The following is a 24,075-nucleotide window of genomic DNA, read 5'->3' as shown; positions in this document are numbered from 1 at the left end:
TCACTGTGCTACTAATCAGTGAGACCCTTAACCCCAACTGCTCCAGGAGCGCTAGGCACTGGCTGACCCTGTACACTGTGAGATATGCGGAAAAAAATCCAAGGTCTCTCACTATTCTATAATCAGATATTCATGCTGCTGCGCAGTTAAACTGTTGGTCTTTGCAGTAACATCCAAACGACCGTGTTCCCCTGACAGGATGATTCAAAACGATTAGGCTAATGCTATTTTAAAAATTAAGTTAACAGCTTCAATAAATGAATTTGATACCTATATCATTTCGCAGAACAACCAATGACACAATTAATTGTATTATCTGTAAATCAATTGTACATGACAGATATATTCCCAAAATAGCTAATTATAAGTGTTTTAAAAGCTTCTACTTAAACAAATCAGTAGTAAAATGCTCGTTTCAGATAAGTTTTGAAACATAGTTCTGTACCTTATTGTCTTTTCTGTCGGTACCTTTGTACCACGTGACATTCATTTATTTTCACAATGCACTGAGAGATGTTGCTGTTGGGCCAACAGGGGGCACTACGTATCTGGACTGAATGACATGCGTCTTATTTCAACTGACAGGATGACCCCGAAACGTTGTTTCAGCAGTGAAACTGGTTATCAAAATGTAAAGGAGGGCACATAAACACAATTTTCCAGCTTGATTTTGTCCATTTAATTATAAGCCTATATCGTCTACTGTGAGTGACTGACTGTGGCCCCACTACAGTGTGATTATATATGTAAAATAATGAATAACAATGTGCATTTATTTTTAAAGAAATTAAATAAAACCGAAAATAAGCTATATATCTATAGGGCTGCTTGTAGGGGGATTTCTGTTCAACTTTTTCCACTATCAATGTCCACAAGCAGTACTCCATAGGAGACAACAGCTGGGTGAAGGTAACCATGTCAGTGGTGCATGACAACATGACCGCACTGTCAGTAATATAAATTGCTACAACAAACAACAATGACAACGACAATAATAATATTAACAAACAGCTCTGTATCCCAGCACCCTAAAGTGCGCGCTTTCCATCGCATTTTTCTCCGGTACCCGAACGTCGGTCATGTGGCGTGTAAAGTGACGTCATTTCGCCGGATAAAACGCGAAACGCGACGCGAAAAGTGATCGGCTTCCAGCGCCCGTGTCGCCTTGGGTCCGCAGACCTGCGCCGGGGAGGGACGTGCGTTAACAGTTCGGTTCAGGAGCGCGACTGCACGCTGTACCAGCTCAGCGTTAGAGTCCCGGGAGGGGGGAACAGTCTGCGTGTCCTGGGCTCCCTGCACGAGGTCCGGAAAAGCTCCGCTTGCAAGCAGCTAAGAGCCGCTCAGTGCGCCATGGACAACGTGGGTAACGCGTCGGAGCTGCCGTGCCAGCAAACCACCGAGGCGATCAGCAACGGCAGTGCCTTCTGCCGCAACTTCAGCACCAACGCCACCGTCACGGACGCCGAGGCTGCTAACAAGGGCTCCATCCCGGTGGTCATTGCCATCATCATCACCGCTTTTTACTCCATCGTGTGTGTCGTTGGACTGGTGGGGAACGTGCTCGTCATGTATGTCATTATCAGGTAAGGTGTTCCCAACTTCTGTGCATTTTGCACCCCCCACCCTCCCCGACTGATGCCCCCTCCAGCTGCCACAGCATCCCTTCCGTAAGCGCTTTCCACGGATAATCTGCCAAAAGAATAACACTGACGTTAATTTGAAAACGAAATAGTACTTGAGCGACGCCATAAGTTTTACCTGTTGCGGGAGGTGTGTAACACCCTCCGGGGCGATTAGGCATCGCCGTCCCGCACGCACCTTCTTCCCAGCTTGTGCCGAACGTAAAGCGGTAGAGAAACATGCTTAATAAACATTTTGCAGGAAAATGGAGAAACGTATCCGGTTACGTTGCACTGCGGCTCTAGGATCAAGAGAAAAGCAGAATCTGGAAACGTGGACAAAAGTGTCAGACATTTACTTTAAATATGTAGGTGTGACTCTATGATTGTATAGCTTAACTGAGATCTATCATAGTTATGTCGGTTAGGTGGTCCAGTACAGGTATGTTTATTGTAGGTTGTGTTGGATTATTAAGATGGAGATGATCTAAAGGTACGTGAAAACCTTAGAAACCATTATGCATTTTAGCTCCGGTGAAAGTGGTTTAGTCGACTATGTGCGCAATTTCGCAAATATAAGTTGTCGTCACTAAAGCAAATGCATTTGCGTTGATGTCCATTGTGCGAGAACGTCCTTACCGCGCCGTATTTTTGTGTTATTCAAATGTATGGATCCGAAATGCGTCACCGTGAGAAAATTTAAGGTTACATACTTTGGCCGAAAAATATACGGTCGAGCAACATGCCTTATGCAAATACCTGATGGAAGCACCTCCATCTCTTTCGCCTGGAGCGTAAAGATGCTCCGCCGGGTGCTTAACCGCGTCTCTAGTAAAAACGTCGTGCAAACACTCAAAATATGCAAAACATGGAGCCGGGTATTACAGCCTGTAACGCCATTACTTTTTTTGGGATTAAGTATTACACAGGTATAGTTACACAGCTGATGGATTTAATAATATTGCCTAACCTTGTCGGAGCGGCACTTGCAATAAAGGACGGGACATTTCCCCTTCAATTGAAAATAAAGGGGTATTTTAAGATTACAGCCCCTAATAACAGAATTTAAATTAGATGATCAAATAAGGTCTTTACCACCCAGAAGAATACTAACTGGTTTTGGAGCTCAGTACTGGATGAAGTGAGTCAGGACTGGGAGATAGTGTCCTTTTGAGATTTGTGGGATCATTTTGTGGGGCTCTGTAAAAACTCACGGCCGCTATAAAGGAACGTGGCTCTCTGACCTTTACGCGCAGGACACGGTCAACCATCTGCTCACATCTCAATGTTTGTCACCCAGAGAGGTTGTGAGACCAGTCTGGTCGGGAGCATCGCTGGCCTTGCCTCTCGCCTCCGGTCATCGCCACAGACACCCAGAGCAGAATGCGAGGAGTTACGTCTCCTGCGAAAACCATTCGACCTGGTGACTCCGGTGTTAAGGCAGCATTTCTCAACTGACCTTAATTAGGCGAGTCTGCATATGGGACATGACCTGCGTGCAATTACTGGCCTGAACACATGTAAATATGTTCTGTGATGTTTATTTGAAGAAGCAGCTCATCAGGCTGACAGCGTAGCCGGAAGAGTCGGACGGCACATCTTGTGACGGAAGCCAGTCTCAGAGCGCAGCTGAGTAACGTTACTCGCAGCCTCCTGCGCGGAGTCCGACATGCGGATAGCGCGCAGTGTTATTAAGCCGCCATCAGTCATCGTCTGTTCGCTTCTTTGCCGCCGTCATCTCGCCACACAGACACGTGTAACTCACTGCATCCCCGACGAACACGTCGACCGCGATGCTCGTCACCGAAGCGTTTTCATGTCATGCGTAACAGGCGAACTTTGGATCAATCCTCCAGCTCCGTCGATTGCCAGCGACACAGCAGCCTCATGCTCAGGACCCGCCTGCTTCCACTATGCAGCACTGAATGGACCCCCTGGCGTCTCACTAATACACAGCACAGTGTTAGAGATAAGATACGTGTAAGATACGTCTTTTTTGTATAGTCATAGAAATTCATCTTTAATTATGAGTATATTGTCCTCCTCTCAGATACTGACTCTCCCTAAACATTCTACAGCAGAACACAGCCCTTAACCTTGACGCCACAATGGAAACACATGGAAGGTTGATGGTAAATATCATTTGCGTGAACTTAGAATTAGTGAGATGTTTTCACACAGCGCCGGAGAAAGCTGCCCTTTTAACTTTGGTACTGGGATTGAATTGCTGTATTCATCCAGCACGATTCCTAATGTTAGAATGTTCTGGTATTCTCACAGCTGCCTTAGATCCCATTTTTATTAAATGTTTTTTTTTCTGCTAGGAGGGATTTGGGGGGGGGGGGGGCACGGTGATAATTCTGTAGACATAGATTACCGCGTTATTTAAATCTCATGGCCGGTGCAATACCATTTGTCACCAGCAGGGAGGCATTAAAAAGTGGCCTAAGGGTCAACTTGGACTCACGTGGCATGTGAGGCATGTCGTTGCCCCTTCTGTTAGCATCCTGAATTCTCCACTTGCATCGAAGGCAATGGCAAGCCAGGCTGCCTCCAGAGCGATAACCACATGTTTACGCGAGGGAGAAAAACAACAATAGTCATTTCAGTCACCCTTGCAGGAAATGAGACGCATTCAGGCAGAAGCGAGTGCTTTCTGTTGCCATAGAGACAGCCGAGCGAGTCCTCTACCAGTGAGAACGGGAATGAAACTCGCTAATTCTGGAGGACTCCATCCGTTTCTTCCTGTTGACTCTCTGGCGGGTCTCGATGCTGTGGGCGCCAGTGGAATGTCACCGGACTCATTTTTTCCACACTCTGATCCGGCAAATTGAGTCTTGCCTCTCAGGACCCCGGCAACAAGCCGTCACCAAGACCCTCCAGGACGCCCGCGGTAAACAAACGCGCAAATTCAGCACCGGCGCCTCCTCTTACATCCTCTCTGCGGTTAATCAGTAGCCTTTCTCGTCTTCTACACACAGCGCCACCAAATATTTGCCTTTTGCCTGGTCATCTTCTGTTCGATGTCTGACATTTCGTAGCCATAAAACAATAGACCTTGCCGAATATCTGTCCTGTAAAAAGGACTGACCTGTAATTGGCTCATTAGGCTTGTAATCTCAACAAACCATTATCTTCATTTGTATTGACCTAGTCTGTTGATCACTTTGAATGGGGGCCATAATCCTTACCGAAAGTCTCCATAAATATTATCCCCCACTTCTATATGACCGCCGATGTCATGGATCATTTCCTGGCACCTGGAAGCCCATGAGTGTGACAAAACTGGGCTTTAGCTACAGCCTCAAGACATTTACTCAAAATTTAGGACCGCATTTAGACATTAAAGTCAGAAATCTAGATTAATGGGATTTAATGATAACTCCGTAGACGGTTGGGTCTGTTTCTCTCGGGCGTCTCCTCCCCTCACCCCGTTACAGAACCCGTTCACATCATCAACCCTCATTTTTATACATTATCATCTTATTTACCAAAGTTACGGAACAAAACACACCTTATGTAGAGCATCACTGCCCATAGCACGAACTCTGGACCAGTTCATAGGTGCTGCTGTTACTTAGCAACACGATGTGAGTGGAGTAGAAACACATGCTTTTACTGGATCATACAGTCATGCTTCAAGAATGAAGTTTTATTTGTTTTTTATTCTTTCCCTGACAAAGCGCTCCTCCTCGCTTATTACCGACAATCCATTTCAGAGTGACTACTCACATTCCTAGTTATTTTTGGGCATTTGTGGTCTTATGAGAAGATGGATCACCTTAATATGAACCATTTCCAGGGGTGGATAAACCATCTTCGAGATGGATGACGTCCAGGACGGGATCGGCCGACTACAGCCGCGAAAAGCCCAGGCTTAACGGTGCCCGTAGACTTCAAACGACGTCTGGACAAAACAAAATCGAACACGTTGGCAAGAACAATCTGTCGCATAGACGCCACCCCCTTTGTTTATTGTATGTCACGCCGCAACCGTAGACGCTGCAGAATGCTTTCGAAGCAGCAGACGGGCATACAGAGCGTGAATAAATGCATTGTGGCGAGTGCAGGAGACTCTTTATTAAAGAAGATGACAGCTTTTTTTAAAATGGAAGTTACCGTCTTCATTAGCAACCACTAACGGTTTAATACCAGCAGCGGCACCAACGGGGAAGCCGATGATTTACAGGACTGTCACGGTTAGACGCTAATGAAACACGCATGTCACAGCAAACGCTGCATGGTTACATTTACTATTAACAGAAATACACAAATGCATATTCATTTACACCATTTAGAGTGCAATGTTGGGAATTGCATAATTAGCCCTCAGCCAATCGTGGACCGTGGGCGGGATCAGAACAAAGCAGAAAGTTTGCCTCGGGGAAGCAGCGCAGGCGGTGTGCTGCAGATTTCCCCTGAAGCATACAGCCACCTTCAGCAAGGCTCTCCGACGGCTCCCGTCAGGAAACGCGCTTTGTTCTCCGTGCCGCGCTGCCATGAGCTGTGCGCCGTCCCTTATCAGACACCATTCCGTTTGGCTTCAGTGCCAAGAGAGAAAGTCTTCTGTGATTAAACCTACAGGGTTCCTAAGAGCATCAGTGTATTTTTATTTCACCAGCATAAGAATTTCGTTGCTCACGCTGTCATCCACACGCCCTCGCTGAGTGACTTATTTTTTTAATGATATCTGCCGGTCACAGACCTCCTGGAACACATCATACTGCCCCTCCACTCCCGCCCGCCATACACACCTCCCCAGTCTGGGGCCTGTGGGCCCAGCTGCCCATTTCACATCAGAAGTCCTTCAGAGCACCTTTCTGGCTGCTGCTGTTTTTCCTGCACTGTGGTCGCCGTGACTGAGAGTCATGACACTCGCGACTTCGCACTTCGACCATCGCACGTCCAGCGGCCAGAGTCCTGTGCAACGCTTTGACTTACTAGAAAAACCTGCGTGTCTGTTTATGAATCGTAGCTCAGATTATGGTGAGAGTTCAGTCCTCTTCTTCGATGGCCATTCAAAGCCCCTATAGCTGCATTTCCGCTTCTCAATTTTTGCTTTCATTTACTGGGACCTGCACAATGTGAACAACATCAGTTCTTTAAAAGAAGAGACCCAGAACATGAGAAACACAACTGTCAGATGCATCAGTCATTGACAGGAACACGTCTCTCATGTGACTGATGAAAGCTGCACATTTTACCTGCTCCAAGCTTCTCAGAAGATCTTTAATCCCTCGCATCTCCTTATGCCTTTGTTTTCTAAATCAAGCCAAACTCCATAAGGGCAGGGGCATCGCTCCTTATACGTGAGGAATAAAAATCGGAAAACAGAAGTCTGAGAGGGAAATGGAAATGGCACTTTCTGACACCGATTGCTTTGGCTAAGCCTTTCCCAAAGACTGATCTCTATTCATGATATTCCCTCAGAATTCCTAATTGCGAACGAGCGGAAGGCTCAGCGAATGAAAAATGGAAGATGCCGGCGAGTCTTTTGAATTTAGCGCGCTCACACCATCGGCAAATATATGTATCACCCCCCTGCGTGCCATGCCGTTCATTCCCCCCCCCCTCGCTGTGTTGCCGCTTGGGGGGTAATTCATGCCCTCATCGCAATCACGCTGTGAAATTGAATCTCGGAAGCACTGTGCTGGGTACTCGAAACACGGAGCTGCACTTTAACAGATTTTCTCTGGCTCTTTGCGATGCACCCTGTGATTACCGCGTTATTTTAATCTCACGGCCAACGGCTTACGTCTGAACTTTCCTGCAAGACCTTGCTAAACACCTCAAAGCCACAATGCAGCGAAACCCGTTATGGCTGCGAGTACAGCTGTGCGTTTAAAACGTTCCCAGCCTACAAAGCACATTCTGCCATCTATGACCAAGCAAAATATGGGAATCTTCTCTTAAACGCAGATGTCCTGATAAGTCAGGTTTAATTGTATAGAATATTTTATACACAATTGTTTCTTAGAAAGGAGTTAAATGTAGCACCATTTGGGGTATTTTATTTTGCTAACTGGAAGGAAGTGCTAATGTCTGCCAGCGTAATGATTCAAGGTTCAAGAGGTTTATTCGTCACGTACACAGTTGTACACATACAACATGTAGTGGAACGTAACCCTGGTTACTCCGAGCAGCTGTGCATGATAATAAAATATAAAGAAAAAATAAGGAAAATAATAAGTACCACAGAAGAAGCAGCTTCATTAGTCGATCTACCGGCTCCTACATGCCCTTTCAAATCTCCCAGTTTCTGGCTGGCATGGACCCACGTTACCCAACATGTGGGAAATCATGCAAATTGAATAATTAGGTTCCTCTAGCCTACAACAAGGGTTTTCAACTCCACACGGTAATCAGTGGCCTTGTTATATAATATTAATTTAAGACGAGAGTGGAAGTCATCATCCAAGCACACAGTGTTCTGCTTCTGCCATATAATCCCTGCTCACTGCAAACAGCTCACCAGCCCTTAGTCCCCGCTCACCATGAGCCTGAACATCCCCCTCGAAGTCCCTGCTCACCGCAAACAGCTCACCAGCCCTTAGTCCCCGCTCACCATGAGCCTGAACATCCCCCTCGAAGTCCCTGCTCACTGCAAACAGCTCACCAGCCCTTAGTCCCCGCTCACCATGAGCCTGAACATCCCCCTCGAAGTCCCTGCTCACTGCAAACAGCTCACCAGCCCTTAGTCCCCGCTCACCATGAGCCTGAACATCTCCCTCAAAGTCTTAAAGATCTTTCCATTCCAGATACACGAAAATGAAAACAGCCACCAACATCTACATCTTCAACCTGGCCCTGGCGGATGCCTTGGCCACCAGTACGCTGCCCTTCCAGGGCGTCAACTTCCTGATGGGCACCTGGCCCTTTGGCGATGAGCTCTGCAAGGTGGTGCTCTCCATCGACTACTACAACATGTTCACCAGCATCTTCACGCTGACCACCATGAGCGTGGACCGTTACATCGCCGTCTGCCATCCCATCAAGGCGCTCGACTTCCGCACGCCGCGAAACGCCAAGATCGTCAACGTCTGTAACTGGATCCTGTCTTCTGCCATCGGCCTCCCCGTCATGATCATGGCCTCCACCGTGGCTCACAGAAATGGCAAGTACAACATACCACGGTCCTCCCCGCCCAGAGTTCTGTCAGCATGACCAAACTAGTTATCTAGCTATGATTAAATCTGAATCAGTTGAGAACCAATGGCCAATGTTTTTTCCTTGTTTATTACGTTCCCGTGTTAGTGACAGTGCCTGGAGTTGTTTATCACATCTTAGCGTTTGCCGTGAACAGCCGAAAAGCACAGGTGTGACCACAATACAGGACTGTTTTGTTCACACTCGTTTGGCCTTTCTCCTTCACAATAGATGGTCGCAATTGAACTCCTCTAACAGGCTGGAAAAACAGTAGTTAGCAGAGTCATTTGTCAAAAATAAATGAATTTCCAGCCACGTACCAGTGCTTGTGGAAAGAAAATCATTTGGTAGGCAGTTTGATTTATTCCGCTGTGTCCTGTTTGCCTTCTGGCTGCACGCTAGACGCTTTCATTTCCGAGTGCAAAGTATTGAAGTGGAGATAGTCAATGTGAACAAACACAACCTTAAACGACTTTCTCACTGAGGCTGAAATGTCCAGGCATTGACTTATGCACAGTCCAATCATGTTTAATCATTAGAAATTGCAGGGAAGGATTCGTGTCAATTGAGTCACATATTCTTCTTCTCTTACTCCATGTTTGTTTTCCTTCCTTTCCTGTGGTTTTGCTTCATGACCTTCCAAAGCTCCAAAAATCATCGACTGCACCCTGAAGTTTCCCCACCCATACTGGTACTGGGACAACCTGCTGAAGATCTGCGTCTTCATCTTCGCCTTCATCATGCCGGTCCTCATCATCACGGTGTGCTACGGGCTGATGATCCTCCGCCTGAAGAGCGTCCGCCTGCTGTCTGGCTCCAAGGAGAAGGACCGCAACCTGCGGCGTATCACCCGCATGGTGCTGGTGGTGGTGGCCGTCTTCATCGTGTGCTGGACGCCCATCCACATCTTCGTTATCATCAAGGCCCTGGTGAACATCCCCAACTCGCTTCTGCAGTCCATCACCTGGCACTTCTGCATCACCCTGGGCTACACCAACAGCTGCCTCAACCCTGTGCTCTACGCCTTCCTGGATGAGAACTTCAAGCGCTGCTTCCGTGAGTTCTGCGTCCCCTCTCCAGCCGGCCTGGACCTGCAGAACTCCTCTCGCATCCGGCATGCGCACCGTGAGCATAACTCCAGCGGGCACACCCTGGAACGGACCAACCAGCAGGTATGACTAGCCATGGAGATGTCGTCACTGGACTCCCGCGGCCAGCCACACGTGGACATGAACTCCGAGGTAACGCAGGTCACAACCGGACTCTGACTGCCCTGTTCCTCTTGGGCTGGCCAAGGCGAATGTAGCCGACGCTCCGCAGGACTGGTCGCCCCACAGCAGCCTCTGTTCAGATGACAAATGCTTCATATTTCCGGAACCCAACCCGGAGGTTCTCAGCCAAACTGTAGACACCGAACTCCTTGCCAGTGCGGCATTTCTAGCTACCTTTGTTAGGCGCAGCATGTGATTCATCAAAAGCAGAGGACCCATTCTGAGCCATTTAAGGCCCTGCCAAGTGATGTTTTCATGCCAGTGGTGATCAGATAATATATTCTGATCCATGTAAAAAAAGCAGAGCTGAGTTCTGTACGTCCACGGCTTTCAATGAATGACTGGCCCTCTTAGCCAAAGCGCAAAGCTGTAACTTATGTGGCTTTCAAACACAGACCTTTGCACGTATCTCAGAAAGCCCCGCAACGAGGTGGGATACAAGCTGAAGATCAGTACAGCTTTATTTACCCTATTTGCACACTGTTACTTGTACATGGTATTGCTCGTTACTTGAAATCATTCAACTTGTACAGAACTGGTGAAATTTGATACCGGATCAATAAATCTTATTTATATTTGGTTGTGCTCACATTCTTACTGCCTTGCCGTCGGATCTGCCCATCCTGTACCAGCGTGTTATATAACTCTGTGTGTCAGGCAGACGCAGACGTATCCGAAACTCCGTTGAACGCCGTCTGCAGAAAGCCTGCTCTTATCAATGACAACTTGGCACCAACTGTATCTCATCTGACAGGTGCCAAGTCATCACTCCAGACCCTTTAGTCCTACAGTGTCTCAACAGTAGAATTTTAAAGCCCGAATCCCGCAGTGTCTGTTGAGTGGACAGTGCGGCAGTGCAGTGGCCTCACAGCCCCCGAGTCGGGAGTTTCCATCCCTCTTGCAGTGAGGCTAACTGGACTGCCTGTATCGCCCACAGTGCATGAGTGCTTACCCACAGCAGACTGGTATCCTGGGCACTTTTGGGATAGAGAGCCCCCCCCCCCCCCCCCCCCCCCCCTTAACCGTTTCAAGGAAAAGTGTGTTAAAGATGGATGGGTGCATCTGTTCAAAATATTTTTATACGTTGCAGTTTTTTGTTATGCAAATTATATAAATGCTTTATGTAACCTCTGTACTGTTAAATAAATGCCCTTGAGGTTAAATAGTACGTAGTCATGTTGTATGATAACTCACAGCATTTTGTTTCACGGTGGTGAACTTATATATATAGATATATTTAAGCTTTATAACTTTTAATAACCTTTAAGAGAAACTTCACTCCCTTATCCCCCAGTATAATATTATATAATGGTGATGCTGTAAAACGTCTGTTTCACCGGCTAATGTTCCCTGCTGAACGTTCAATGTGCATGGAGCTGCATATTCATAGATTTTATACATTTTGACATTGCTACAATTTGATGTTTTTTTTTGGAAATGCGGAAATGATTCTTTATGCCTTCCAGCTTTTACTGAGTGTTTGTTGTTTTTTTCATTTTCTAAAGCCCTAATAAAATATTATATTATTAATTATGATATATTCCTGGCTGCTGATTATTTACATTGCTGTACACAGACACACATCCGTCACACAGATTGCTGGGTAATATTCCTGTTCACATACACTTATTCCAATGAGTGGATCTGTGTTATAAACCTCTGTACTGAGGAGAGGATCCCTGGCTGGTATTCAGGTGATCAGTGCAAAGGGGCTTAGACTGACAGCCAATCACACGTCCCAGATCGTCACCATGAGAACAGCGGACAGCGTTTAGTCTTAATGGGCTTTTTTGGAGTTTGGGATCTCAGGTGCTTCCTCAACTGGGCACAGGGTGTGAGACACCCCTCGTTCTGGCTGCCATCCGAGCCCGCCACTGCCTCCCTGTGGCCAAAATTAGCACGCCTATATGGCGAGGGACGCCCACGGGGAACGCCCTGACGGCAGTCACTCACACAGACAGACACACGTTTGTATTGACTGATATCTTTGTGGGGACTATGCATTCATTTCTATGGGAAAAACCCTAATTCCAACAATGACAAGCTCACCCCCACCCAGCCCTGAGCTTAACCATTAGAAAGCAAATAAAATACAAGACATCTGGCATTTCTCAATTTTTGATTGCGGTCAGAGAATCGTTTTAAAATTGCGTTTCCCCTTGTGGGGACCAAAAAAGTGGTCCCCACAATGTCAAAATAACATGTTTTTTTCACTCACACACACACACACACAGCTCTGAAAATGGCCAAAGGGAAATTAACTGAGATTACCAGGAAGATGAACTGCTGTTAGGCCTTTTGGGAGGAAACAGGAAACAAGAGGTAATAAAATGCTAATGACAGCCTGCGATGCGTCTGTGTCTGTGAGCAGCTCCGCGGCTCTGACGGGCTGCGGTGCGTCTGTGTCTGTGAGCAGCTCCGCGGCTCTGACGGGCTGCGGTGCGTCTGTGTCTGTGAGCAGCTCCGCGGCTCTGACGGGCTGCGGTGCGTCTGTGTCTGTGAGCAGCCCCTCGGCTCTGACGGGCTGCGGTGCGTCTGTGTCTGTGAGCAGCTCAGCGGCTCTGACGGGCTGCGGTGCGTCTGTGTCTGTGAGCAGCTCCGCGGCTCTGACGGGCTGCGGTGCGTCTGTGTCTGTGAGCAGCTCAGTGGCTCTGACGGGCTGCGGTGCGTCTGTGTCTGTGAGCAGCTCAGTGGCTCTGACGGGCTGCGGTGCGTCTGTGTCTGTGAGCAGCCCCTCGGCTCTGACGGGCTGCGGTGCGTCTGTGTCTGTGAGCAGCTCCGCGGCTCTGACGGGCTGCGGTGCGTCTGTGTCTGTGAGCAGCCCCTCGGCTCTGACGGGCTGCGGTGCGTCTGTGTCTGTGAGCAGCTCCGCGGCTCTGACGGGCTGCGGTGCGTCTGTGTCTGTGAGCATCTCTGCGGCTCTGAGCCTCCCTTCAGTCCTTCTCAGCTAATGTGCGTTATCACTCATATTGATAATTAAGGGATTAAGTGTTAAATATGTAAAGAGTTGCCTTTGTATGATTCTGCTCTCTAGTTTTTTTATTACATTTCCAAACGTGTGACGGTCACATGTGCAGAAGAACATGAAAACTAACCGTGACCTTTATCACACTGTGAGGAAGCCAGTGATGCACGGCAGGTAGAGTGACGTGACATTCCTTACAGGACGAGATGTAAGATTATATGTGCGCTTCACTGGCACAAACTGGGTAGAGACATAAATGGGTAAAACACACTGTGAAGGAAGGGGAAGAGCAGTGAATAAACTCAAATGACTACGGTCACCTGACCACCCCTCGGGAGATGGTCGGAGAGCCCCTTTATCACATCTACTTATTAATAGCACCATGTTATCCATCCATCCATCTCTCATCCGCTTGTCCAGTACAGTCTCACAGGGAGACTGGAGTCGATCCCAGGAAACACAGGGTGCAGGGCGAAGGGGTGGGATGCCAGCCATTACAGGGCGCGCACACACACACACACACACACACGCACACACACACACACACACACACACACACACACACACACACACACACATAATTAATCCCAGACTGAGGGATATTTCAGAGACAGAAATTCAGCTAAACTGGACATCTGTGTACCATTGTGGGAGCCACACCAAACCGTACTCCACTCCTGAAAACTCCTTGGGACCTGATGAACGAAACCATGCATCCACCAATGAATTTCACGCCAAATTTCACAGAGACTAAAAGCAGCTTTGCTGCAGATGACCACGCCATGTGCTGCTATTCGGTACTGTCACTTACGCAAAGGCAGTTCTCAGTACGGCCAAAGAGGCTAGGCTGCAGGGGAAGCCCTGTAAGACACGCCCTGTAAGACACGCCCCGTAAGACACGCCCCGTAAGAAACGCCCTTTAAGAAACGCCCAGTAAGACACGCCCAGTAAGACGCCCCGTAAGACACGCCCCGTAAGACACAAACCCTGTAAGACACACCCTGTAAGACACGCCCCGTAAGACACGCCCCGTAAGAAACGCCCCGTAAGAAACGCCCCGTAAAACACGCCCCGTAAGACACACCCCGTAAGACACGCCCAGTAAGACGCCCCGAAAGACACGCCCCGTAAGACACGCCCTGTGTCTGCACTCTCATCTGCTCCGCTTAATGGAGCATTACGGGAGAAACGGGACAAGACAACCGGCCCGTTACAGCTTTATCTCAGGCTGCCGCGTCTTCGATCTTCGTTTATATGCTCCGTTTACCAAATGGTTGCACTGCACTGGAAGCCCACGGCAGAAGCCTAATCCGGGATGACCCTGAAAACACCTTCCCTGGGGGGCTGCCACCACTGGTGCAAGTATAACTTATTAAAGACTGACAATTTGAAAAGCAAATATCACAGGGAACAATTTCAGGACTAAAAGGGCATTTCATTAAAAGGGCTGAGGACTGAAAGATCATGTAACACCGGTGCAATTCAAACCAGGCCATCAGGCAGTTACAAAAGTGAAAAGCAGAGAGTGTGATGCATATAACGTTCAGCACAGCATTTACATACAAATGAATCGAGTTCAGCACCTTAATTCGTTTGCCATTTCTGTTCAAAGAGCTTCTGAAAGCATGTTTCAGAAGCCCTGCTTCCTATGATACCGAAAACGGTTTAATAATATGATTATTCCAGCTCCAGGGTGGGGACTAGTTTTTAAAAAAATAACCTATTCATTTAAAAAAGGTGTGTGCCCCGTTTACCCAGTAATGGGTTTCTTAACTTCTGGTTGTTCTTGTTATTATTAGGCTGATCTTTCGCTGTTATTGTGGGTAGCAACTGTTCGATGGATGTTCAAACGCTCTAATCTAATTTTACATTCCATGTAATTAAACCAGGCAAATTTCCATACAGTTAGTAAGCATAAGTAGCTGTTTTCAAAATGAAATTCAAAAAGGTGCAATTTAATTTGAAGCACAAGTGTATTTTAGGCCTATATGAAAGTCAGCGAGTGGCTTGTCGAAGAAAACGACTTCAATAAAGCCAGATTTAGACGGAAATATGCTTGCCTACATATTTCACACATTTCTCCACACTTAGGCCTATTCTGGGGTTGGAGAGAAATTCGATCTGGCAGATGAGCGTCTCGCCATAATGAGCCAAGGCTGGTGATCGCAAAGAACAGCAAAGGTACTGCCTGCCGTCCATGACGAGCCTCGTGGCAGTGATACCCTAAGAGACGGGTCTCGCCCATCCATGGCGTTTCCACACATAAACAGCCGTGGATCATTTGTGTTTGTCTCGGCAAATGTGCAGGTTACGACACGGCAGCATTTTTCAGATGACGGTGACATTTAACAGACCACCGCACTTCCTCCCCCCCAGGGGTGAGCAGAGCAGAAGCACTTCCGACAATGTCCCCTTGTTTGACGTGGTTCCCATGCGGTCTCCCTGCATTTAATGTGCGCGGATTTCTTTCTGAGTGGTGCTCGGAACCTACTTGCGATGTTTTCCCCAACAAAAAACCCTGCAGCTCCCAGCACAATTATTATTCATGGGAGATGTGTAGCATATAACTGTAATACCGCCCAAAATGTTATGTAAAATAGATTTACACAAAAAACCAATTACAGGGTGACTCGGACAGGTACTAAGATGTAGTACCTCCATGTGAACTCACCACATTTGATATTAGGCACAGCAGATGATATGGCTGTTATCCACCCCTCCGGGTGCAGTCTCGGGCAAGGGAATGAAATTGCCCACTGACAGCTAAATCGCGAATACTTCTATATAACTATTTTTAAGCAACGGTCCTCAATTCCTTTTTTAACAACTGATAAGACAGACTCTGTTTTATTATCTACAAAAGAAAGAACATAAAACCAAGGCCGAATAGTTACCATGGCTTCCCGCACATCAGGCTTCCCCGCGGCCCCACGATAAATTTTGCCGAGCGGCCTGGGGTGGGGGTTTGTGTCCCCGTGATAACTTTTGCCCAGCAATATATTTTGGTAACCTGGGGAGCGGGTCGTCGGCGATAAGTTCTGCCGGCCCACATTCCCGACGGCCCACGGGAAATGCCGGTGTGCCAGATGGCCAGTGCAGACTTCAGTGGACAGGGAGCTCGGCTTCAATCAGAAATATAAAAATATATGTTTCAGAGGTATTAAATTACCCATCAAAGCACGTTGCTTTTTCTTATAACCAGGTCATCAATGATTTCCAGTCTACTCTCCATTTGCAACTATTTTACATCGTTGAGGATTTTACTCAGTTCTTCTAGACCTACTAACCTATTTAAAACACCAAAGTAAATGTTAAGAATTTGTTTTCCACTGTTCACTGCACTTTTGTTAATGAGTACATATTCGGACCATCGCACACCTGAGTCATATACTGTCATTTTATATCTGTTCAGGGCTAGAGGACTGTGACAGGTTTCGTATCTAAGATTAATGGTGCAGACCATCTCTGACAGCTTACCATCAAAACGTGTAATACAGTTCCCAGTAGAATTGTCCCACCGCATCCCCCAAATCCCTAAACCAAATTGAGGACATGCTGAATGGACAGGAGACTGGCAGTTCTGCGTTTCTGGTCCCGAAGTGAATCCGTAATTCCTCTCATTACGCACATGGGTGCATTTCACGGAGGAAGGCGTCGCCCTCGGAGGGATTCGGGTGCTCATTACACTCACTTACAGTCAGAGTGGCCGACTGCTCGTTCTTGCGATTAAGAAAATAACTAACTATTATATTTTGAAGTAGACAGAAACGTGATTGTTATAATTCAGGTATAGCCTAATATATTCAGCATTTATTCATAGTGAAGAGCACTTGCTAGTCAGCTTTAGACAGCTAAAGGGGTTTTTTAAATGGAATCACATTTGGTGCGTGGACAGATTATGGCAATTATAAAATTGCCTTGCCAATACCAAGACAGACTAAAATACTGTGAAAGATTTTATATTATTTTTCTTATTCTAATGTCATGAAAGATTATGTGAGTAATCAAATATTTGATTCCATTTGTCGCTGCGGACTCGTTTAAGGTTATAATTTAGTTTAATTATGCTTGGGCTTCATAGAGCGAACTTATAATTGCTTTTTCTCAGAATCACCCATCTTCCACCAACAGTACATCCGAGTCGTGCAGCTAGAAAATAAATTGCATTTGCTTTTTCTGTGGGAAGTCCGTGGAGAGCAAATGTACGGCGCCGAGAGGAGCGGCATCCTGCAGGTAACGGAGCTGTGCATCGTTTCTAATGCACGGTGCCTCCCGCTTCTATCGCTATGGCAACATAACCATGCACATAAAAACCCAGTAACGCAAGAAAAAACTCCTTTCTGTGTCAGGTGCATTTCGGGCCCTGACAAAACTGCTTACTATGCTGTGACGGCAAGGAATATGAGTGGAAAAGAGAAACATTCGTGAATAAATGTTAATCATGTATGGATCCATGAGAGATTCACTCAAAACTGTTTCATCTTTAAGCTTCCGAGTTTCTGTGAAGTATGAACTGATTTAAAAGCCGTCAAAATTCGCCTGCATAATGTTGCATTGTTATAGTAAGTCATATAGATTTTAAGACGGTCCATAATTATATAAGGGACCTCCACCCCCCGCCCCAAAAAATGAGGTGACTGGTATGGGAAAGTACAGGCCCAGACAGCAGCTGACTCCGATCCGGATCCGCATCTAAGCCGGCAAATCCGCGTTACAGTCAAATCCGTTTTACAGCTGCGATACGGACAAGGGCCGGACCTAGGCTTCAGTGGCGGGAACGCAATAATGTCAGCAGAATCAAAGCAGCTACGGGCCGGATCCGGGGAACGAGCGCGCGAATTTTCATTTTCTGGAATCTGACAGGATAACCGCAGCTTGGGTCGAGGCGCAGGAAAAGTTTGAGGAAACAGTTTTATTCCGGTACGTACAAGACACACAGTGCGGTTAAACTGTGTTAGAAGTAAATTAATACCTTTTTGATTATGGTGGGTCGTTAATTGTTAAGTTAATCTTAAAATGTGTGACTTTTGTCGCTATATAGTTTGTTAACCGGCAACTGATCTGACTGTTAGCTATAGCTCTTACTAAAATAAGCGTGGGTCGGTTAATAAAAGGTAACTGAGAGTTATAATACCATGAAATATGTTATGTATTTCAATTAATTGTGTTCTTCGGGTGATTTAGTAGATTAATCGAGAGAAAGTGCAGACATTTGACATTCAATAGCATACTCTCTCCGTTTTAGGTTCGACCACATATCCAAGGGTAAGTGTTTTTTTTATTGTAATATTCTAGCTATCTGGAAAAATTTGAAATACCACCGTGTAAAACTGTTGTCTGATAATTATACAATACAAATTAGGGGGGAAACGTTTAAACGTTAATGAATAGGTCAGAATCTGTTTTGTTTGTTAGGCACGTTTTTGGTGATACAGACTCGGACAATGAACTAGAAGTGGGTAAAAAGAGGAGATGCAGCAGTATCTCCTCTGCACCAGCACCACCTATTCCTCCACCTACTCCTGACATACCCTCTGATTCAGCTTGCCAGACCTCTACTGGACCTCTGCTAAACCTGAGGCATACTGAATATCCCTGTTTTACGAGTATGTTCCTCTGTTGTCTTTGAATTATTCTGTAAGCACCGGTTATGCTAATATCCACCTATTAAACATTAATATTACTATTCAGTCGGCTTAGTTCTGAAGGACTGACAGTTACTGTAATTTCATGTGCTTAGCAGAACTCAGTCAGATGAGTCATTGAAACTTAATTTACTGCTATGATAGTGAATTATTTTATATACGAATAGCTGTGTTTATTTCTAATATTCACATAAAAATAATGATTGTCATTTTTCCCAGCTGTGCCACCTGCCCCCATTACGACACTTGGCATGCCTTCCAGTCCTCTTCACCACTTCTCCATTAGACATTCTGAACACGGCCGTTACACAGGTACTATACTTTTATGATTACTTTATAAGGCTTTGCTCATGAAAGCGATCACTTACATGCATTCTGCTTTCCTTTCTCCAGCTCCAGTGCATGCAGTTACCACCCCCATCTCTCACATGCCCTCAAGCTCTATGAGCCAGGTCTCTGCTACACCTATTTCTGAAGAACATCAAGACCATTCATTTAACCCCAGGTTTAGACTGGGGAGGACAGGCACTGGACCTATTCCTTGCTCTGGTAAAATTCTTTTAATTTGGAAACTGAGTCTGTGACTAAACGATGTTTAAAATAATAAATATTGAGAACTTGGTAGATAATATTGACCTTGTGACCACATTATAAAAAATATGTAAATCAACTATTTTAATTAAATACTTTCCCAACTCTTTGTAGCCGCTCAACTGCACATCCTAACATTGTTGGAACATATCAAGGAACAGCAGATGCAGCTTGCTGCTATCGTTAATAATCTTGCTGCACGTATGGCGACAGACACTGTTGTTGCTGAAATGCCTCCCAATATCAGTTTGCCACTGGCCACCATGTCTGAAGTTGAGGAGTTGGAGGAGTGGCTTAAAGATTCAAGAAACTCGCATGCTAAGCAAAACATGGTATTGTAACTTTTTTAATTTTAATTTTAAATAAAACAATCATTGCTGGGCCAATATACTGCTTATTGTATCAGATCTCTGAAAACTGACTTCTTACATCGATTAACTTTAACATAGTTAATGAAAACAGCAAAACCGAATAATAAATTAGGTTTAATAAACCCTGAATTGTTTGTATGACATGATTTGATGTACGATCAGGATCTTCTACAGTTGGTTTTCAGTTAGTATGTATACTTATCTTTGCCTTTTTATATGAAATATTTTTGTCTTTTCAGATTTCTGCTCTGGGTGCTACAGGAGGACAAAACGCTAAACGAGTCACATGGAACATACTTTCAAGGCTTTTCTCAGATGCAGTAGCCAAAAAAATAAACTGGAAAGGAGTTAATGGGAAAAAGTGCTTTAAAGAAATGCATACAAGAAGTTTGTTGATCAGTAAGTATGGTATATACAGAGAAGCTGGGTATTAGACACCTTTCTTGCAGGACTGTTATAAAAGATGTGAATTTCATGGTACATGGGGCAAAGATGCTACTTTTTTAAAACAGTTTTTTTAACTATGCAAGTTAGTATTTCTTTTAAACATTTCAACATTGCAAGAACTCAAATAATTGGACAATTGGCTATAAATGTTTCTTGGGCAGCTCTGTTTTGTCTCAGCATTAGGTTATGCATGTCTTTGAGTTGACTGATGGTTGAGAGTTTCTATTTCTATACAGAGTTTCTGTACAGGTAAAATATAGTGAACCAACTCATTGCCAAAAGAATTAGCCCTGGAGAGCAAAACAACCCGAGTCCATAAACCTCTAACTCTGTCCTTGCAAACAGAAAGGCACAGCATGTAGTAATTCATCATGTGTAGTATTTCCTCAAGTTGCGCATCATGTGATCAATTTTGATCAATTAAAATTTATATTTTAATCACTGACATAGCTGTTTTTTCCTTACCTGATCTACATCACACCAGAGCTTTCAATCAAGGCCTTATTAGCTTGGGGTTTTGGGGATGCTTCTCAAGTGCTGCATGTTTTCTTTCAACAGGAGCTGTAAGGAAGAACCAGTCTTCCTCCGGTGTAGCAGATAGTGAGGTCGATTCTTACACCATCCGTTGGTTTAACCTGGCGTCTGACCGTGGAGGTGGCCGGAAAGAACGTGCAAGAGCCAAAGAGGCATCAACTGAGGTGAAATTTCTATGGAAGAAGCATTATGGCAGTGTGTGTTTTTTTAGCTTTGATTTTTGCACTTGGTTCAATTTTAAAAATGTAACTTGGGTTGTCTTGGTTATTCTGAGACTTAGACTTGACTCGTGTTCACAACATAGTACAGTTAGTATGTGGAATCATATTCTGAGCAATAGGTGCTGACCTCCAAAAGGAAAAGGACATTTAGCATTTAATGTCATACCCTGCTACAATAACAGTGCTCCCTGAATGCAGCTGCAGCACATTTGTATGGCAAGATATAATATTACAGTATAACCATACAAAATGTATTTCCTAAACGGCTGTCTGTAGCTGGGTCATGCAGCCACTTGACACTGAGCGAAACTTTAGCCTACCGTAAATTGTATTCTGGACCAGCAAAATGCACCGTTATCTTGGGCCCGGGTGACAAAGCAACACCAGTGCTCTACCTTGCTGCCATGGTTAATGCGCTTTGATGTTTTATGTTTCAATGAGAGGAAGTGCCATGTGAATGCAGTGCACAGTGCAGGATTCAAGTGTGGCTGCCTGAATTAGCTCACAGGTGTCACGTCATTTAATGCAACATTATAGAGGTAAAGTTTACATAACATTAAAAAGCATGTTCGTAAGACATGATCAATACATTTAAGAACTATAAAAATAAGATATTTTAAGACTTAAGGACCCGTGTAAACCCTTTTAGAAACAGGAGCTGGACGACATAAAAACTTCATTTACCTGAAATGATTGAACATCGGTTAATCACCCACCTCTCCCTCATGTCACCTATAAATCAAATTTGATTAAAACTTCAGATCACTTTTGTTTCATAGCCTTTGTACTTTTTTGCCAGTATGAATGTGAAATGTCTCCAAAGAGGTCTAAAGAGATCTTAGTCTTAAATTTAACTTTTTGAAACTTAAGAAGCCCTGAAATTTTATTGTTTTTGGCTGAAATCTTTAATATTCAACTAACAGCTTTTTTTCTTGGTCTTTTTGTTTGCAGATGCCTCTTGAGGATTAAGCACTACGTTGGGAAACAAAATGTTTATGTAAAACCATTGTAATTTTGTATAGTTTTGTTTGTAATAAATTTCAAATGTTCAAATTTCTTGAGTCATATTTCATAATGCCAGAAATGCTACGTTTCCAATCTGAAATATAAATGTATTTTAACAAGGTGGTGCTGTCATGTTGCTAAATTCCCAGAATTGCCACTTTATTGTCGTAAAGGAGTTTGTTCCTCAAGCATCTAGTTCCTAGTGGTGATTTAGTTACTAATTTGAATTAGTGGCATAATAAAATTAGCTTGACATTCAGCAAATGTATGCTACTACTTGCTTTACTAGTAATATTAAGTATTTATAAAATCCACGAAATGAGCTGGTCCAGATTCAATACGGATCTGGACCAGACTTGCCCTGATCTGTCCCAAATGTGGACCAGATTCACTACAGAACTGGTCCACATTTGGCCCAGATTTGGGCCAAATCACTATAAAAGAATCCTCATCTGGTCTGGAGCTGGCCCAGTTCTGGTCCAGATAAAGAAAACCGGATCCGCGCCGGTATTGGCCCGTTGTGCCAAAGGACACCGGCCCAAGTCCGTTGTGCGGATCTGGCCCAGAACTTAGGAAGGATCTGGGCCAGATCTGGGCCAAATGATTTTTGCTATCTGGGGGTGCATTCCTGACACGTTACATACAGAGAGGCGAAATAATTTAAAATCTTGAGACGTAAACCCGACAACACAGGGCAAAAGAGAACAAAGCTACTTATATTACATATGTCCATACATTGGTTGTGACAACAAACATAAAATTGGGGGTTAATATTGAGTTTGGGGGTCAAACAACGTACAAAGAAAACTCTTCTGCAACAATTGCCAAGCAGGTGGACAAAACTTACCAGCACTTTGGTTTATTGATTCCGGGGACTAAACTGAACTGACCGGACAAACGTGTATAGACGCTCACGTAAAGCTGTCCTCTGAGAGGTGCGATGAGCCTCCGCTGCTGTAGGTGGCAGCAGCACGATTAAGGCCTCTGCATGGAGAGCGCCCGGATGTGTTAGCATTTAGCATTCCGGAAGCCGGAAGTAATTTATGTTCACTAAGCCTTCGTTCGAATTTGAATCAGTCTTGGAAATAGTTGGGGTATGTTTTGTTTTCTTTTACTTGTTTTTAATATTGTGTATTTTCACATGGTGTAGTTATGTGTTTGATAGACAAAAATTTCCGTTTTATTAAGGAGTTGCCGCGGAGGCCATTTTAAAAGCTACACATGTGTCCCTGAGGCCGTCGTCGGTAACTAATGTTAAATTGGTCCTTTAGCCTTCTGCTCTAAGCACCGTTAGCCACATGCACTGTAGCGAAAGGCGACAAACCTTTGTCAGTCATACTTCATTCTCAGTTATATATTTTTAAATCATTTAGCCTAAGCAGCATAGGCGATGAATAAGTCTGTTCTTTGTACTCAGTTTGGGTGAAATTCCATGAATCGGTATTTCTGGAATGTAATTTAAGTGGTTTTCAAAATTGAATTTGTTTCACATTAACCTGGCATATGCACCTCGGAGTGACGCTTTCGGTGTTTCAGGACGTGCCGCCGTTAACGTACTGCTGTGGTACACAATGTGTGCGCTCCTTTATTTTCAGGGGCTCGTTTGAAGATGACTGACCGCTACAACATCCACAGCCAGCTGGAGCATTTGCAGTCCAAGTACATCGGGACTGGACACGCCGACACCACCAAGTGGGAATGGCTGGTCAATCAGCACCGGGACTCCTACTGCTCCTACATGGGTCACTTCGACCTGCTGACTTACTTCTCCATCGCCGAGAACGAAAGCAAGGCGCGGGTGCGTTTCAACCTCATGGAGAAGATGCTGCAGCCGTGCGGCCCGCCGGCCGATAAGCCCGACGACGCGTAGCCGGACAGGGTGCCCGAGCCGAGGCTGTGCGCTGGTGGAGAGAAGGAAATACGACTGCGGATCGTTTACTTACTTTTGGACGGTGTCATTTTTTAAAAAAACATTAATTATACAGCTTTCATGATGTCTGTTGCAGTAAATTTGTATATTAAACTTCGTTACACGTCTTAAGTTCGTATCTTTAATTAAATCTGGTTTAAATGGAGCAAACATTATGGATTCCACCAGCAGGGAATGTTTCCTTCAGGGTAGCATTTACTCCTGCTGCAGTGAAATACTGGTGCATTGTGTTGCTGTGGTTTGAAAAACATTCTGTCCATTTGAAGGAGCAGGACGTCTGCATCATTGTTTTGCTGAACAAGCAGACTCGATTTGGCAGCAGTTACAGTT

At 45.2% G+C, this 24,075-nt stretch overlaps 3 protein-coding genes across 8 annotated transcripts; all 3 read left to right on the top strand.

The window, feature by feature from the left end:
- The first annotated feature begins 1,068 nt into the window (after positions 1 to 1,068).
- Positions 1,069 to 11,033, top strand: oprm1 (opioid receptor, mu 1). The gene is made up of 3 exons (XM_049008525.1): positions 1,069 to 1,583; positions 8,378 to 8,733; positions 9,411 to 11,033. Exons 1-3 carry the CDS (start codon positions 1,351 to 1,353, stop codon positions 9,941 to 9,943), a joined length of 1,122 nt encoding a protein of 373 aa, XP_048864482.1. The 5' UTR covers positions 1,069 to 1,350; the 3' UTR covers positions 9,944 to 11,033.
- Positions 11,034 to 17,666: 6,633 nt separating this feature from the next.
- On the top strand, positions 17,667 to 21,863 carry LOC125738968 (uncharacterized). 6 transcript variants are annotated; one of them, XR_007396944.1, is made up of 9 exons: positions 17,667 to 17,921; positions 18,247 to 18,266; positions 18,417 to 18,607; positions 18,866 to 18,958; positions 19,040 to 19,195; positions 19,352 to 19,569; positions 19,870 to 20,007; positions 20,614 to 20,753; positions 21,762 to 21,863. XR_007396944.1 is itself a non-coding variant. In XM_049008526.1 (8 exons), the coding sequence occupies exons 4-8, from the start codon at positions 18,898 to 18,900 to the stop codon at positions 20,934 to 20,936; spliced, it is 918 nt and encodes a 305-aa protein (XP_048864483.1). In that variant the 5' UTR covers positions 17,667 to 17,921; positions 18,247 to 18,266; positions 18,417 to 18,607; positions 18,866 to 18,897; the 3' UTR covers positions 20,937 to 21,755. The 6 variants fall into 6 exon arrangements, 4 of the variants coding, with proteins under 4 accessions (XP_048864483.1, XP_048864486.1, XP_048864484.1 ...); XR_007396943.1 differs by having other exon boundaries at positions 19,848 to 20,007; XM_049008526.1 differs by lacking the exon at positions 21,762 to 21,863 and having other exon boundaries at positions 19,848 to 20,007; positions 20,614 to 21,755.
- Positions 21,864 to 22,801: 938 nt separating this feature from the next.
- Positions 22,802 to 23,856, top strand: sf3b5 (splicing factor 3b, subunit 5). The gene is made up of 2 exons (XM_049008530.1): positions 22,802 to 22,909; positions 23,411 to 23,856. Exon 2 carries the CDS (start codon positions 23,425 to 23,427, stop codon positions 23,683 to 23,685), a length of 261 nt encoding a protein of 86 aa, XP_048864487.1. The 5' UTR covers positions 22,802 to 22,909; positions 23,411 to 23,424; the 3' UTR covers positions 23,686 to 23,856.
- Positions 23,857 to 24,075: the final 219 nt, after the last annotated feature.

This window comes from Brienomyrus brachyistius, chromosome 3 (assembly GCF_023856365.1).
Source record: "Brienomyrus brachyistius isolate T26 chromosome 3, BBRACH_0.4, whole genome shotgun sequence".
NCBI lineage: Eukaryota > Metazoa > Chordata > Actinopteri > Osteoglossiformes > Mormyridae > Brienomyrus > Brienomyrus brachyistius.
This window is presented reverse-complemented; position numbering and strand designations above follow the sequence as displayed.

Bases quoted from the DNA above. Each gene is read 5' to 3' on its own strand.
- oprm1 (XM_049008525.1), top strand. From the start codon at position 1,351: ATGGACAACGTGGGTAACGCGTCGGAGCTGCCGTGCCAGCAAACCACC. The intron at 1,584-8,377 runs GTAAGGTGTTCC...TTTCCATTCCAG, and splicing joins GTCATGTATGTCATTATCAG to ATACACGAAAATGAAAACAG. The intron at 8,734-9,410 runs GCAAGTACAACA...GACCTTCCAAAG, and splicing joins CACCGTGGCTCACAGAAATG to CTCCAAAAATCATCGACTGC.
- LOC125738968 (XM_049008529.1), top strand. From the start codon at position 18,898: ATGCCTTCCAGTCCTCTTCACCACTTCTCCATTAGACATTCTGAACAC. The intron at 18,959-19,039 runs GTACTATACTTT...TCCTTTCTCCAG, and splicing joins TGAACACGGCCGTTACACAG to CTCCAGTGCATGCAGTTACC. The intron at 19,196-19,351 runs GTAAAATTCTTT...AACTCTTTGTAG, and splicing joins TGGACCTATTCCTTGCTCTG to CCGCTCAACTGCACATCCTA.
- sf3b5 (XM_049008530.1), top strand. From the start codon at position 23,425: ATGACTGACCGCTACAACATCCACAGCCAGCTGGAGCATTTGCAGTCC.